This window comes from Macrobrachium rosenbergii, chromosome 30, assembly GCF_040412425.1.
Source record: "Macrobrachium rosenbergii isolate ZJJX-2024 chromosome 30, ASM4041242v1, whole genome shotgun sequence".
Lineage (NCBI taxonomy): Eukaryota > Metazoa > Arthropoda > Malacostraca > Decapoda > Palaemonidae > Macrobrachium > Macrobrachium rosenbergii.
The window spans coordinates 1,666,001-1,681,000 of NC_089770.1; the positions used below are offsets into that span (position 1 = coordinate 1,666,001).

Genomic DNA, 15,000 nt, shown 5'->3' on the forward strand with positions numbered 1-15,000 from the left:
TCTGTTGGAGTTGGAGCCACTGGGGGAGCAAGCTCTGTTGGAATAGCTGGTGGAGCAAGCTCTGTTGGAGTTGGAGCCACTGGAGGAGCAAGCTCTGTTGGAGTAGCTGGTGGAGCAAGCTCTGCTGGAATTGGAGCCACTGACGTACAAGTCTCTGGTGGGAGCACAGCTGATTACGACCCAGCCCACTACCCAGACCTCGTTCCAGGATTCCCCTTCCAGTCCTCTAAGCCTGGAAAAGGATTCGGAGGCTGTGCCAACTGGTGCCGCAGCTCTGCCAAGAAAAACTACTACTGTTGCAACAGAGTTGGGTACAAAGGCTAAACAATCCTCTGATTTTCTGTAACCTAACTATTCTTCAGTTCTTCATCTGCAGAGGTTACATCCTAATAATATTTAATGAAATATACCTGTTATTACAGTTGTATTAATGTATTAATTTCATGACGTTTTTGTGTTTTGAATAAAACAGTTTTATGTGAATATTTGGTTTTACTAAAAATTTGTTATAATCCCAGAATCACTAAGAATTTTGTTATAATATCAGATATCATTCAAATAATTTTCTTATAACCGAGAGTATCATTAAAAATATATATAACTATTAAGGAAAATGTTGTTATAACCACAGATATTATTTTAAAAAATGGTTAAAACCCCAGCTATCTCTAAAATAAATATACAACCAAGCCACCACTGTTGTTATAACAACAGATATCAATAAAAATTATTATAACCCCAGATCTCGCCCAAAGAAAATCTAACTTGATATGTCACTCAAAAAGTAGTTATAGCCCCAGATATCACTTTGAAAACTCTCCAGAAGAAATATAAATAGATTGTTTTTGATTCCCACCAATGCTCACTACAGTTGGTATTGGCGCAGTAGTCCAGAGAATAATGGAAAATTAGATCAGCCTATATATATATATATATATATATATATATATATATATATATATATATATATATATATATATATATATATATATATGTATATATATATATATATATATATATATATATATATATATATATATATATATATATATATATATATGTATGTAAGTATATATGTATATACATATATATATACATATTTATATATATGTATATATATATAAGTATATATATATAGATAGATATATAGATAGATAGATGTGGATAGATTTACACGCTAATGATAGCATAGTGTAAAGTAACTATTACGATATTTGTGAATATGGAAGGAGGGGTGTGTAAATATGACCACTTATTAAGCCACAAATATATTTTAATACCCAGTTCACTACACCTCAGGAATAACTTATGCCCAAGGGGAATCATAATCTATAAGTGTATCGTCACCTGTGGGATTCGAACCACTGTCTGGTTTAGAAACAATGGACAGTGACTTTGTAATATGACATTTTTTTTACAGTATCTTATACATTCCTCTTTCTTAACCTTCATTATCTCGTTTTGGGATGAGGTTGCTAGCCTCTAACCCCCTTCTAAACCTTAGCTGCGATTAACCCGAGTTGACTACTTGTCACGTACATAATGCTCTGCTTAAGTCGAAAGGTGTATAAGTGGTTTTTCAGGTAGATTTCTCCCCCTTGGATCGATCTCGGGCTTCTTAAGGATGATATATATATACATATATATATATATATATATATATATATATATATATATATATATATATATATATATATATATATATATATAATATATATATATATATATATATATATATATATATATATATATATATATATATTCTCTTCACAAAAGGAATGCCTTAAACAAAACTGGCGTTCTGTGGGTATTAACCTTGGGTATTAACCTCTGCCCATAGGCTCGCGGCATATGTGCTACAACGCCCCATCACGTGGGCATCTTGCCCACCGCTTGACCCTGAGAAAGTTCGGTGAACTACAACTACTGGAAGTATTTATACTTAGACTTGTTTTGCAATGGACTCAATAAAATCTTAATTTTGTACTGAAAGCCTCGGAATCCCAAAAAGGAAATGAATGAGGGTGTTCTGCTTCCTTAGGGAGCCAGGGGGGGGAAATGATTCTACTAAACTGTGGAACTTTCCATGGGAGGGGGTTATGATTCCAAACAGTGGAACTCTTCCTTGGTGGTGTATAGGTTAAGCACTAAGCCTCAGTCCTTGAACTAGCTATGGTTCGAATCCCAGGAGGGAAGGAGAATTTTAAGGAGTGACAGTATCGAGATTTTTATTGGCGAATTGTCATAAATTACAAAAAAAAAAAAAACTATAGAAATAGATATCTGAAATATTTCGTCTAAAAGAGATTAGACAAGTTTTTATTGAACATGATTTAGACCTATTTTATTTGTTAGAATTATACATTACGGACATTTTTAACCATTTAATGTTAAATTTTTAAAACTGTTGATTTTAGATACATTGAGAATTTAGCTTTTGGTTTTATGTGCAACGGGGCAATTACAGAACTCAATGTTAATTAACAATAGGTGCAGATATTACTAAAAAAATAAGTATCATAAAACTTTGCAACAAAATTACCAAATATTGAATCGACAAAATTATTTAATTCCTTCAGTAATTGATCTTACTTCATAACAAGATAAATTATTACAATTCACCCTTCGTTGGTTTGATTCTCTCTCTCTCTCTCTCTCTCTCTCTCTCTCTCTCTCTCTCTAATTAATATCTAGATTGATTTTTTGGAAGCTATTTTGCACATTCATTGCAATAAAAAAAATCACAGTGCAAATCTAAAGGGATAATTTAGATAGTTACAAAAAATACACAGGCAGAGAGGCCACAAACACTCAAAACGACTCTGTGTGAGAGAGAGAGAGAGAGAGAGAGAGAGAGAGAGAGAGAGAGAGAATTTTAAGAAAGGCTAAATTATTTAAAACGACTTTGAGGCTAAATTATTTAAAACGACTTTGAGAGAGAGAGAGAGAGAGAGAGAGAGAGAGAGAGAGAGAGAGAGAGAGAGAGAGAGAAAAATTTTAAAAAGACTGAGTTATTCAAAACGACTTTGAGAGAGAGAGAGAGAGAGAGAGAGAAAATTTTAAGAAGACTGAGTTATTCAAAACGACTTTGAGAGAGAGAGAGAGAGAGAGAGAGAGAGAGAGAGAGAGAGAGAGACAGACGGATAGAGAAATTTTAAGAAAGGCTAAATTATTCAAAACGACTTTGAGAGAGAGAGAGAGAGAGAGAGAGAGAGAGAGAGAGAGAGAGAGAGAGAGAGGAATAGGAGAGAGAAATTTTAAGAAAGGCTAAATTATTTAAAACTACTTTGAAATTTTGAGAAAGGCTAAATTATTTAAAAGAAAGAGACTTTGAGAGAGAGAGAGAGAGAGAGAGAGAGAGAAAGGATTGAAAAATTTTTAAAAGGCTAAATTATTCAAAACGATTTAGAGAGAGAACAGAAGGATAGAGAAAATTTTAAAGGGCTAAATTATTCAAACGACTTTGAGAGAGAGAGAGAGAGAGAGAGAGAGAGAAAGAGATGAGAGAGAGATGGAGAGAAAATGTTTAAAAGAGAAAAAATTTTAAAACGACTTAGAGAGAGATTCAAAAGAGAGAGAGAGAGAGAGAGAGAGATCAAATGGATGATAAATAGAAGGATAAGATAAATTAAATTTTAAAAAATCCAGAATTTCGCAAGAGCCGAAGAGACAAGGATCACGCCGCAAGGAATCTTCTTCCTAGAAAAAGGACCTAATAATATCGCCTCAAATCTTTCCTTGTTTCGAATCCTGATTGCCCTTGTTGTCTAGCGTTGCATCGTCGGCGTCTTCCGCGAAACTCCTACATAAGTCGATTGCGAAACTCGAAACGAGTTTCATCGCTTTCCATCTAGGCGCGTTTCCCTTGTCCGTTTCAGAGAGGAGTTAGCTGTCCGTCTTTGTAACAATTCTTGCGATACTCTTGAGCTGCGGGACGGGAGCCCGAAGGTGACATTGGACGATAGCGAACGATACTGAACGATATTGGACGATATTGGATCGTCTGTTACTGGTGGAAATGAATGGTTGGTAAATGATACGGTTTGGGGGGGATAAAAATATGCTTCTACGGTTGGGAGCTTGTTTGAATTGTTGCTTCAGGATGGGATTTCTCTCTCTCTCTCTCTCTCTCTCTCTCTCTCTCTCTCTCTCTCTCTCTCTCTCTCTATACTTATATATATACATATATAATTACATGTGTGTATGTGTATGTATTTGTCTAGAACTTGGTTCAAGCACAAAAAGACGGTTCTCTTAGCTATGAACCGGTAACCAGAATAGCGGTTTTTTTTTTTTTACCGGATCCTCTAAGCAGAATGTAGTTTGAACACATAACTACGACCTTTTAAAAGGTGGTAATGTACAGAGAGAGAGAGAGAGAGAGAGAGAGAGAGTTATATTAATGGAAAAACCGGTCTGGACACTCATCTAGAAGGAAGACAATCAGCTCTGCAGGCAGAAGTACTTCCCTGAAAAGCTGTAAAAAAAAAAAAAAAGAAAGAAAAAAAACTATAATCACTTCTCGACCGGTGTCGGCGTTCATAGCCTCAGGGAGCCGAAGACGAGTCTCGGAGGAATCTCTCGAGTGTTCCGGCTCCATGACTTTACGGACTTGGGGCCGAGTTGTGTTTTTAACTTCTCCTGAAACTTCATTATCACAGTCACTCGTTTTTACCTCAACTTCCCCCACCCCCACCCCCACCCCGCCGCGGAACGGCCTCTCTAGCTTCGGTTCCAAGGGGGTGGGGTTTTCTCTGCCTCCCAAAGGATTTCATTGGCTCCTTCTAAACTTCATTGGCATTCAATTGTTTGAGAGCTGTCCTCAACTACAGTGATTATTCCATAGCTTAATGGAGATCTCTTAGTAATTTTGGCAATATGTTCCTGTCAGTCATTATTATTATTATTATTAGTATTATTATTATTATTGGAGAAACAAATCCAGTTATGTATATGTACATATATTTTAAAGATAAAACTGTACAAAAACCAGTTTTATCTTTTAAATATATAATACATATACTAATACATAACTAATGGTTGTTTCTCCATTAATATTATTATTATTATTATTATTATTATTATTATTATTATTATTATTATTATTATTATTATTATTATTATTATTATTCTAAAAAGATCTAAATACACGAGTAGAGAGCAACAGATAAATTAGGACAAATCAAAGTCAAACAATTTCATTAAAATAATTGTTTATTTTAATTCATCTTTTTTGTTGTTATAAATATTAGAGTGTCCCATCTTTTTTCATACAAACATTATAAGAATTAGTAAAATATTCTTATAGATTTCGAGAAACCATTACCATAATTATATATATATATATATATATATATATATATATATATATATATATATAATATGTGTGTATATGTATGTGTATATATATATATATACACATTCATTATACACACACACACCTGTTTATGTGTGAGCTGTTGACACATTAAGAGGCTGGGTATATCCGGTAGGTCTCCAAGGAAATTACCAAACTTCGTACACTCCTCCGTTCTGGATTGAGGTCCGGATGTTTTCGTTATGTTTGGGAATTTGAAACAAAGGATGTTTCTGTTATTAGCCCCGTCTCCTCCTGCACCTGTTGTCTATTCCAGTGCGTCAGTTCTCAAGGTTTATTGTTTATTTTTCACTTTTTCGTAATTCATTTGTTTCATGTTTTCTTATTAGTGTTGTCATTGATCAGTTTTCAAGGTTTATTGTTTACTTTTCATTTTTTCGTGAGGAGAAGCTGTTGGACATTTTGTAAAAGCTCAAATAAACATACCTTCTCTTTATGAGTATATGGATGATACTCGCCAGGATGAGGAAGGTAATGATCCTCTTTCTTGAGATGCAGTTATTTTTTTCTATATTGCTTATCAGTGTTACCATTGAATATGACTTATTTTAACTGTGGAGCATCACTATATTGTGATCGTAAATGATGATTAAAAAGCCACAATAATATAATTGATAAATTGTATATTTTAAGACATAAAAATATACAAGAAATACATAGGAGTATATTCTATAAAATGCAAGCTCTGTAATTTATTTTATTTTGGGAGACAGGTAGAGGGAAGAACATCAGATTGCAAGAACATAAAAAAAGCGGTTAGGGACTTCGCTCAAAACAGCGCTATTGCTAAACATTGTTGGGAGAATAATCACGTCATGGATTGGGAGGAGCTAATACTATATATAGAAGTAGTCACGTAGGCCATAGAAGGGTAGTGGAGGGCTTTGATAAATATTTGCAATACATTAGATGGCAATAAAGCCTTTACAGGAGGACCTACATACAGACAGGCTAGTCTGTCATTCCATAAAATTAAATTTCAGGCAGTTTCTCAGGCCCCTGATGCTGTGTCTTCCTCATCTCTCCCGCACAGGTTGTCAGTGGCATTTGCCCGCAGAAACAACAGGCACCGATGCTGAAAGTCGTTCTCTACCCACGAACCACCTAGTCACCCGTGATGAGCACCGTACGCCGAACGACAGCCATTAAGAAGATCACGACGGTTGGCCCACAGATGCGGGGAAACTGCCATTATAACTGCCTAGTCCACACTGAAAGAGAGTTCGATGTTTTCTTGGATCGAGTATCACTAAAATTCTTTTAAACGTGTCTTTTAATAAGAAAAACTAGCATTTTGATTCAGTTGGCTGAAGAGGACCGTTGCGCAAACGGTCGAAAGCTCCTCGTTTTTATATCCATTTCTTGTATATTTTTATGTCTTAAAATATACAATTTATCAATATATTATTGTGGCTTTTTTAATCATCATGACTTATTTTATATACAATGACATTTAATTATTACTTACTATATCTGAACCGTGTGAATGCTGTCATGTCAGAGTTTACAAAAAAAAATATCATAAGTTGCAATTAATATTTTCAGCTTCGGATCCATGAGAGTCACGACGCCACTCGGAATACCAAATCAATCAATCCACCAACGGTCCAAATTTTATTCATGTCCCCGTCACGAATCAAGAAGTATCCCTATCTACTCTTAAGGAGCCCAGTACATTCCTCGGGGCTCCCTAGGCCTCAACTCCTATTCCGAGGGCCTTTATAACAGCACTTCTTAGGTAACGAGTGAGATCATCAAGCATTTTGCGGGACCAGTTTCTTTTTGGAGCCAAAAAAGGTTTTATTCTCGTCCAGATTACAGAAGTCTTCTCGTGTTTTAAGTCTGAGTTTTCTTGTTTGGAAGAATAAATGTTTGGTTGGTGTAGATTCCTTTACGTAAATTACACGTACAGTCTTTTGACGCATTTAAATCCTCGGGTCTATGATGGAATATGATTTTAATGTTTTGCGTGGCAAGCAGTACCGAACGAGTATTTGTGCTATATTGCAGGTATTTTTAAATGCATGGACGTACGTACAACACGTGTGAATGCAGGTTATGTATGTGCAATCTCTATTACACACCTAAACTATATATCTATATATATATATATATATATATATATACATGTCTATATGTATCACTCAGTTTTGTAATCATTGTTGTTTTAAAAAACATAAAATAAAACTACATGCAAAAAGAAACCCTGAACAAGGGAGATAGAACAAGTTCAGAAGCTTGGAAAAAGTGGTCGGTCCCACAATGCATTTTTTTTGCAAATGTTCCGCGAAGATATTTGGAGTAGAAGTACAAATTAAAGTGCTGTCATTATTATTATTATTATTATTATTATTATTATTATTATTATTATTATTATTATTATTATTATTATTATTATTTTCAGGAGAGCACTAAGTTACATTTCCATTCTCTGGTAAGGTTCAACCGTAAGATTTGTTTTTAAATGAAAGCTGATTATTATTATTTTATTATTATTATTATTATTATTATTATTATTATTATTTTACGGAGAAAACAAAGTCACATTTCCATACTCTGGTAAGGTTCACCCTTAAGATTTGTTCTCAAATGAAAGCTGATTATTATTATTATTATTATTATTATTATTATTATTATTATTATTATTATTATTATTATTATTCAGAACATGAACCCTATTCATATATTACAAGCCCACCAAATGGGCCACTGACCTAAAATTCAAGAAGCTTCTAAAAAAATATGACGTTCATTTGAAAAAAGTAACAGAAGGTGACAGGATAAATAAATAGATAAATCATATCAAGTTAAAGTTGAAGAAGTTGGACAGCCAAGCAGGAAGAGAATGCAGGAACTGGATGGAAATCAAAAGGCGGGTAAAAGTGCAGCTGAGGACTTATAAAATGAATTTTAGCATCAATTAGCTGATGTTGTTTTTCTGTAAAGGTTTCGGGAGAGAGAAGCACCATTTAGCACGGTCCGGAAGTGAGCAGGTGAGCTCACACCGGAAAGGGCAGGTGAGATAAAGGAGTCTTCATTGTATGCTGAACAGTTAAAGGAGTTGATATTTATAGTTTTTTATCTCTATTTTTACTGCAATTGTTGTTTTAAAATAGTTCAAATTGTATTGTGCTAATTTATTTATATTTTTACATATTTATCTATAAATACATTAATTTATCTTTTTTTCTTTTCTTATAACTGATTTCTTCTTTTCTGTTTTCCTGTAAATTCTTTCAAATGAACGTCATAATATTCTTTGGGGCTTGAATTTCAAGTCAGTGGCCCCTTTGGTGGGCTTGTTCCATACGAATAGGGTTCATCTTCTGAATAATAATAATAATAATAATAATAATAATAATAATAATAATAATAATAATAATAATAATAATAATAATAATAATAATAACTGATTTATAATTACATTCTCTAACTTTTCAGTCGTAAGGTATTTTATAACTGAATGTTTCATTTCATTCAAAATAAGTTTATGTTGTCAAACATATTACTGCACTCTATGTCAAATTCATATATTCACCAATTCATTCAAAAAATATATTAACGACATCAAATACCAGTAAAATTTATATTTTATCAATACAATAAACTATTTCGTAAAATTTTCCTAAAGATTGGTAATTGAACCAACTTTAATGCATAATTCGAAAAAAATCGAGACGTTTCGAAATTTCTCCTGAAATCAAGTTCATCATCAAGTGTCTCTATGAAATTCTGGGATGTCCAGACTTCCTCTTCTGCTGTCACGGTCACCCGTAGGTCAGCGAGTCGTTGCTCTCTCTCTCTCTCTCTCTCTCTCTCTCTCTTCTCTCTCTCTCTCTCTCTCTCTCTTCTTTGTACCTAAAATCGTACACAATGTAGTTTAAAGCACGTGGTTTTTATTGGAAATCTTTAAGACACTATAGATTCAAAGGTGAAAGAGAAGCATCTCTCTCTCTCTCTCTCTCTCTCTCTCTCTCTCTCTCTCTCTCTCTCTCTCTCTACATGAAATCTTACTTATTCAAGTTTTTTGGGTAATTTTTTCTATAGCAATCTTCTCTTTACAGAGATGAAGGTGAAGTAGTTACATCTCTCTCTCTCTCTCTCTCTCTCTCTCTCTCTCTCTCTCTCTCTCTCTCTCTCTCTCTCTTGTACCTAAGGTCTTAAACGATCATGTAGATATATTCTCAAAGAACTTTTTGTAGTAATGGTGGAGGTGAAAAAATTCTCTCTCTCTCTCTCTCTCTCTCTCTCTCTCTCTCTCTCTCTCTCTCTCTCTCTCTCTCTCTCTCTCTCTCTCTCCCCAGTATCTTTGTGTCTAGAGTTTTCCACGATCGAGTTTTTATGGAGGGAGGATGAGTATTTATTTCTCTCTCTCTCTCTCTCTCTCTCTCTCTCTCTCTCTCTCTCTCTCTCTCTCTCTCTCTCTCTCTCTTGTAGAAGCGTGTGTGGATTGAGAATAGCCAAGATATTTACTTGTTTATTCTTTAACTTTCTTTAGTAATGTATTTTTATTTACATAATCTCATAGATTATATATAATACATTATATATATATATATATATATATATATATATATATATATATATATATATATATATATATATATATATATATATATATATATACTCCACATTTAGGTATCACAAGTATTGAATTAAATGCTGTGCAACATAATGTACATGATAATAATAATAATAATAATAATAATAATAATAATAAATAATAATAATAATAATAATAATAATAATAATAATAATAATAACAATAATAATATTAAATCAATCCATCTCCAAATACCAACATCATGAACAGCAAAGTCAAAGCAACGCAACATTTTTTCATTAATTAAAAAAAAAAAATCATTATACCCGCCCAGTGCCCAGTCCGGGCAAAGTTCACCTTTGCCCTTTGGACTTCCATAAGAGATCTGCAACTCTTACTGTAGCATGACGTAAGGTTCTAACTGTTGGCTTTAGACGGCGCGTTCTTGGATTTTAGGTGGTTAGAATTCTTTATCATTTTGGTTAGATGGTTAGCTTTTTTTATATAGAATTCCATTATAGTCATGGTTTAGTGTTTAGGTTTTTTTTTTGTTACGTGGTTTTTTTTTGGGGGGAGGGGTGGAGTGGACGGGTTTCTATGTTTGAATAGCTTTTTTGACAAATGTGGTGTGGTTTTTTTTTTCTTTGTTTTGATTATGCAGAGTTGGTCCTTGAAGTAGCAGTGGTTAACTGACAGAATAATAATAATAATAATAATAATAATAATAATAATAATAATAATAATAATAATAATAATAATAATAATAATAATAACTAGTATTATTATTATGATTAATAACAATAATAGTAATAATAATATTTATTATTATTATCATTATTATTATCATTTTTATTATTATTGACCAAATATATATTTGTGATTAAAACAACTACTTTTGGGCACATTATCCCTTGACTATCCATCCCCCAGCGGCGTTCTGTACAATAATTTCTGATACAACATTGCGAAAACGCCCTTGAGAAATCACTTCAGAGAACGAGCCCCATCAACAGCCGCTGGCAACATGGCGGCGGAGGCGTTGCACACGCCACACCTGTAACAGGGAAGACCGACCCGCACCGTTAACCACAATACTAGTCCATCCATTCGTTATTTTCCTGTTCTTCCTTTGTTATCAGGGCTTTCCAGGCCTTTGGAAACACTCGGCGGACGCCTGGAATCACATTTCTCGCTGGAATTTCCTGCCGGTTCGTAATGAACGCTTCCGCGGGGAGGAACAAGCTCCGGAGAACCAAGTGACGTCGTCTCCGTTTTTGCTCTTCTTTAAAAGTTCAAGGACAGTTTGGTTGTCCTTTTTCTTCTTCTTCTTCTTCTTCTTCTCCTTCGTCCCCCACGCCCCTCCTCCCCCCCAATCCCTCCTTCCTCACATGCTTCCATGCCTTCTTAGGTGGATAGGAGAGAGAGAGAGAGAGAGACTAAGAGAGGCGTGGAATCAAAGACCATTCTAGATCCATAGTCTTACATAATCTTTCCAGGACAGGATTACGTCACATGTGCTGACGCGTGAAGTGTTTTATTTTTATTTTTCGCGTTTCAATCATTTTTAAAGTTTTCCTATTGAGTCTCTCCATTTTATTTCTTTAAGGTATGACTGAGGTTTTAACCTTGAGAGACAACAGTCCGCTCGTGATGCAATTACGAACATTATGATTTATTATATTTCTACCAGTTTTGTGGCTGTTGCAAGCTTGTCGATTGCTGTATGCGAGGGATTCTCTCTTATAAACCTGTTTTATTATCAGATTTTCTCAGCTAGTTTATTTGTTAAAGTTACAGTCTAATCACGAAAAGCTTTGAGAGTTATTTAGTCATATCACTTGGATGTATGTGGGACTTATCCATCTATTAAAAATATTTGCATCTCCAGCAAGATTGTCTCATAGACTCTGTTCTTGACTCTTCAACCCTTACCAAGGCCTAATTGGCTGGTTGGTTTAGACTAAGTTGGCCTCATGCCAGCACGGGCCCTTGCTCAGGAATAAAGTGTTAATTGGAATAAGAAGACTAATGTGGACCTCAGGGTTTCGGTTCAGCCTTTTCTGAATGCAAAAACTCTTAAGAACTTTACTTCAGAAAACTTTCGGTCTGTAGGCTACTGTCTTTTCCCAAGTCATCTTTCTCGCTTGTAGGTTATGGACACGAATATCAGTCATAATTACTTCATCTTTAGTCTTTTGATGCATTGCTAGACTTTCTTTAGTCTAATTTATTCTTTAAATGAAATGTAAAAGCCTTATGCACTGTTATTCGAAAGGGAAATCATGAATATCAGCTAATAGTTTTCCATAGCCTTGTATTTTTGTGAGTTTTTTTCTGTTAGTGTGTGAAAAATTCAAACATCTTTCTTTGTCACAGTAGGAGCCTCAGGTCTTAAAATACTGTAAGATCCATTGCAATGCCTAGGTTATATCAGAATTTTTCTTCGGGAGTAAAATGACCGAAAAACTGTCTATAATATTTGAAGCAAAGCCTCTTAAGCCACAGGACTGAAAATTTCCTTAGTCTTAATCTTAACTGGAAAGGGAGAGATTGAGAGTGAGAGAGAGTGAGTTGGAGAGGAAGTGAGAAAGAGTAGAGGGGGTGTTAGGGAGGAGGAGGAGAGAGAGAGAGAGAAAGAGAGATGAAGTGAGAGAAAGTAGAGGGTGTTAGGGAGGAGACAGAGAGAGAGAGAGAGAGAGTTTATCGGTTGTCATTCAGACTTTCCCAGGCAGTGCCGGGTTGGTCAGCTAGTATATCATAAATACCTCAGCAGGATTCCAGTCACTACACACTTAGTAGGAGACCCAAGCCAAAACCCCAAGATTTCAAACACGTCATAAAAGTTGGTCTTATCTCTTCAGAACCTGCCAGAAAATGTAGAGACGAGAGCAGTAGGCCTACAACCATTACAATCCTTAGGCCTACAATCATTACAATCATTAGGCCCAAGCACTCCACAATCCGGTTAGGTGGAGAGTCAACAGTCCATTAGCCCGTCAGTTTGGAATGATAAGTCTGATAGTCTATCTACAAATGGCAGTTCAGACTGATCAATTTGAACTTCATTTAGGACTAACTTTGTAAGTGGGGCATTAACTTTCTCCTTTTTATTACCTTTTAAAGATATCTTTTTAAGTTATCTCCTTGAGTTACTCAGCCTTTAGTACCCGTGAGCCTTAAAGTCTCACAAAATTGGACTATAACATTCACCTCCAAGACGAGGGATTTTCTGCTTCCCTTTGTGTTTCCAGAATTAGTAAGGTGGCCCTGATTTTCCCGAAGTTTTTTTTTAACCTCTGACAAGCAGGGTATGTTTTTTTTTTTTTTTGTCTGTTGTTTGGCTAACAGGATGAACTCTAAAAGTTCTCTGTGGAGTTTTACGAAGAACTGAGCAAAAGTGGTCCTCGTCATTGGCAATCCTGGATTATTCTTTGGTAGAGATAAGCATTTGTGTCTAGATTTACGGGATGTTTATAAATGTTTAAGCTTAGCTAATAAATTATCAGATGAATCAAGACTTTGATTACTGAATAGTAAACGTGTTTAGCCTTAGCTAATTGATTATCAAATGAATTAAGACTTTGATTACTGAATAGTTAACATGTTTAGCCTTAGCTAATCAATTTATCAAATGAACTAAGACTTTGATTACTGAATAGTTAACATGTTTAGCCTTAGCTAATTAATTTATCAAACGAACTAAGACTTTGATAACTGAATAGTAAACATGTTTAGCCTTAGCTAATTAAATTTTCAAACGAATTAAGATTTTGATTACTGAATAGTAAACATGTTTAGCCTTAGCTAATTCGATTAACTGATAAATAAATACTTTGACTACTGAATTAATGAACATGGTAGATAAACTGGGCAGAAGAAAAGTCTGGAGAGGGTGAAATAAAAACTGGAACTTATAATTCCAGCGAAGCTGAGCAATACGCAACATCTTGTTCGCCATGATGGAAAATGTAACAGTGTTTCATCCGAATGAGTAATACTGAATAATGTATGGAGGTAGAAAATATGAAAAATTTGATTATTATTTATCAAAATATTTTAAAATTGAAACCTGTTGAAACAGAAATAACTTTTTTAATTTATTCTGTTATTTAAAAATTGACTGATAAGATAAGGAATCACTTTTTTATTTGTTTCAGATTAGAAGGAAGTGGTCTCTGATGAGAAGTGAAGGATAAATGGAATTTTTTAGGTTTTTCATTTTTCAATTTTTTTCCTTCAGTTTAAGAAACTTTTTAAGAGTCATCTCCTGAATGTCATGTCCTTACCTCGATACAAATTCTTTTTTAATTTTTGGGGTTTTTTCATCATTTTACGAAACTTTTTAAGAGTTATCTTCTGTCTGTCATGTCCTTACCTCGATACAAATTTAATTTTAATTTTTGTTTTTCTTCAATTTAAGATAGGTTTTAAGAGTCATCTGAATGTCATGTATTTAACTCGTTAAAAAATTCAGTTTTAATTTTAATGTTTTTTCGACTTTTTAAGAGTTATCTCCTGAATGTCATATACTTAACTCATTAAAAATTCAATTTTAATTTTTTTTTTCAATTTAAGAAACTTTTTAAGAGTCATCTCCTATATCTCATGTCCTTAACTCATTACAAATTATATAATACCTGCTACCCAAGCACAGGAAATCCAGGTAAAAAGGAATTATCCACCAAGCAAACCTCGTCCATATAAGAAGGAATCATCCAAAAAAAAAAAACAAAAATGGACTTTACCTCCGAAGGAAATTGCGGAGATGTTAAACATTGTTAGAGCAGCAGCTGAGGGCACAGTGTCCTTGACGCCATTTGCAAAAGGGAAGAAGAAGAAAAAACAAAAACAAGGGCAGGAACGAGGCTTCGAGTGACTGAGGCGTGCCCCAGTCATGGCGGATCTAAGGTAAAAAATAAAAACAAAAATTATAATACGAGGAATTTTTTATATATTTTTTTTCTCTCTCTTTGCAAAGAGGTGATACTTGGTTAAAGAGGTGTATGGTGTATATGCTGTTTCTTAGCAGAGAGAGAATGCATGGTTAAAGTGATATACTGTATATATATATACTGTATGT

The 15,000-nt window shown here is 34.2% G+C and overlaps 1 protein-coding gene across 1 annotated transcript in view; it reads left to right on the forward strand.

Annotated features, from left to right (window-relative positions):
* LOC136854919 (uncharacterized) overlaps positions 1 to 483 on the forward strand; it is a 2,484-nt gene extending 2,001 nt beyond the window's left edge. Inside the window, exon 2 of the mRNA XM_067131454.1 lies at positions 1 to 483. This exon is cut by the window's left edge and continues 1,122 nt beyond it. Coding sequence (XP_066987555.1) covers positions 1 to 324 — 324 coding nt within the window. The 3' untranslated portion in view covers positions 325 to 483.
* Positions 484 to 15,000: the final 14,517 nt, after the last annotated feature.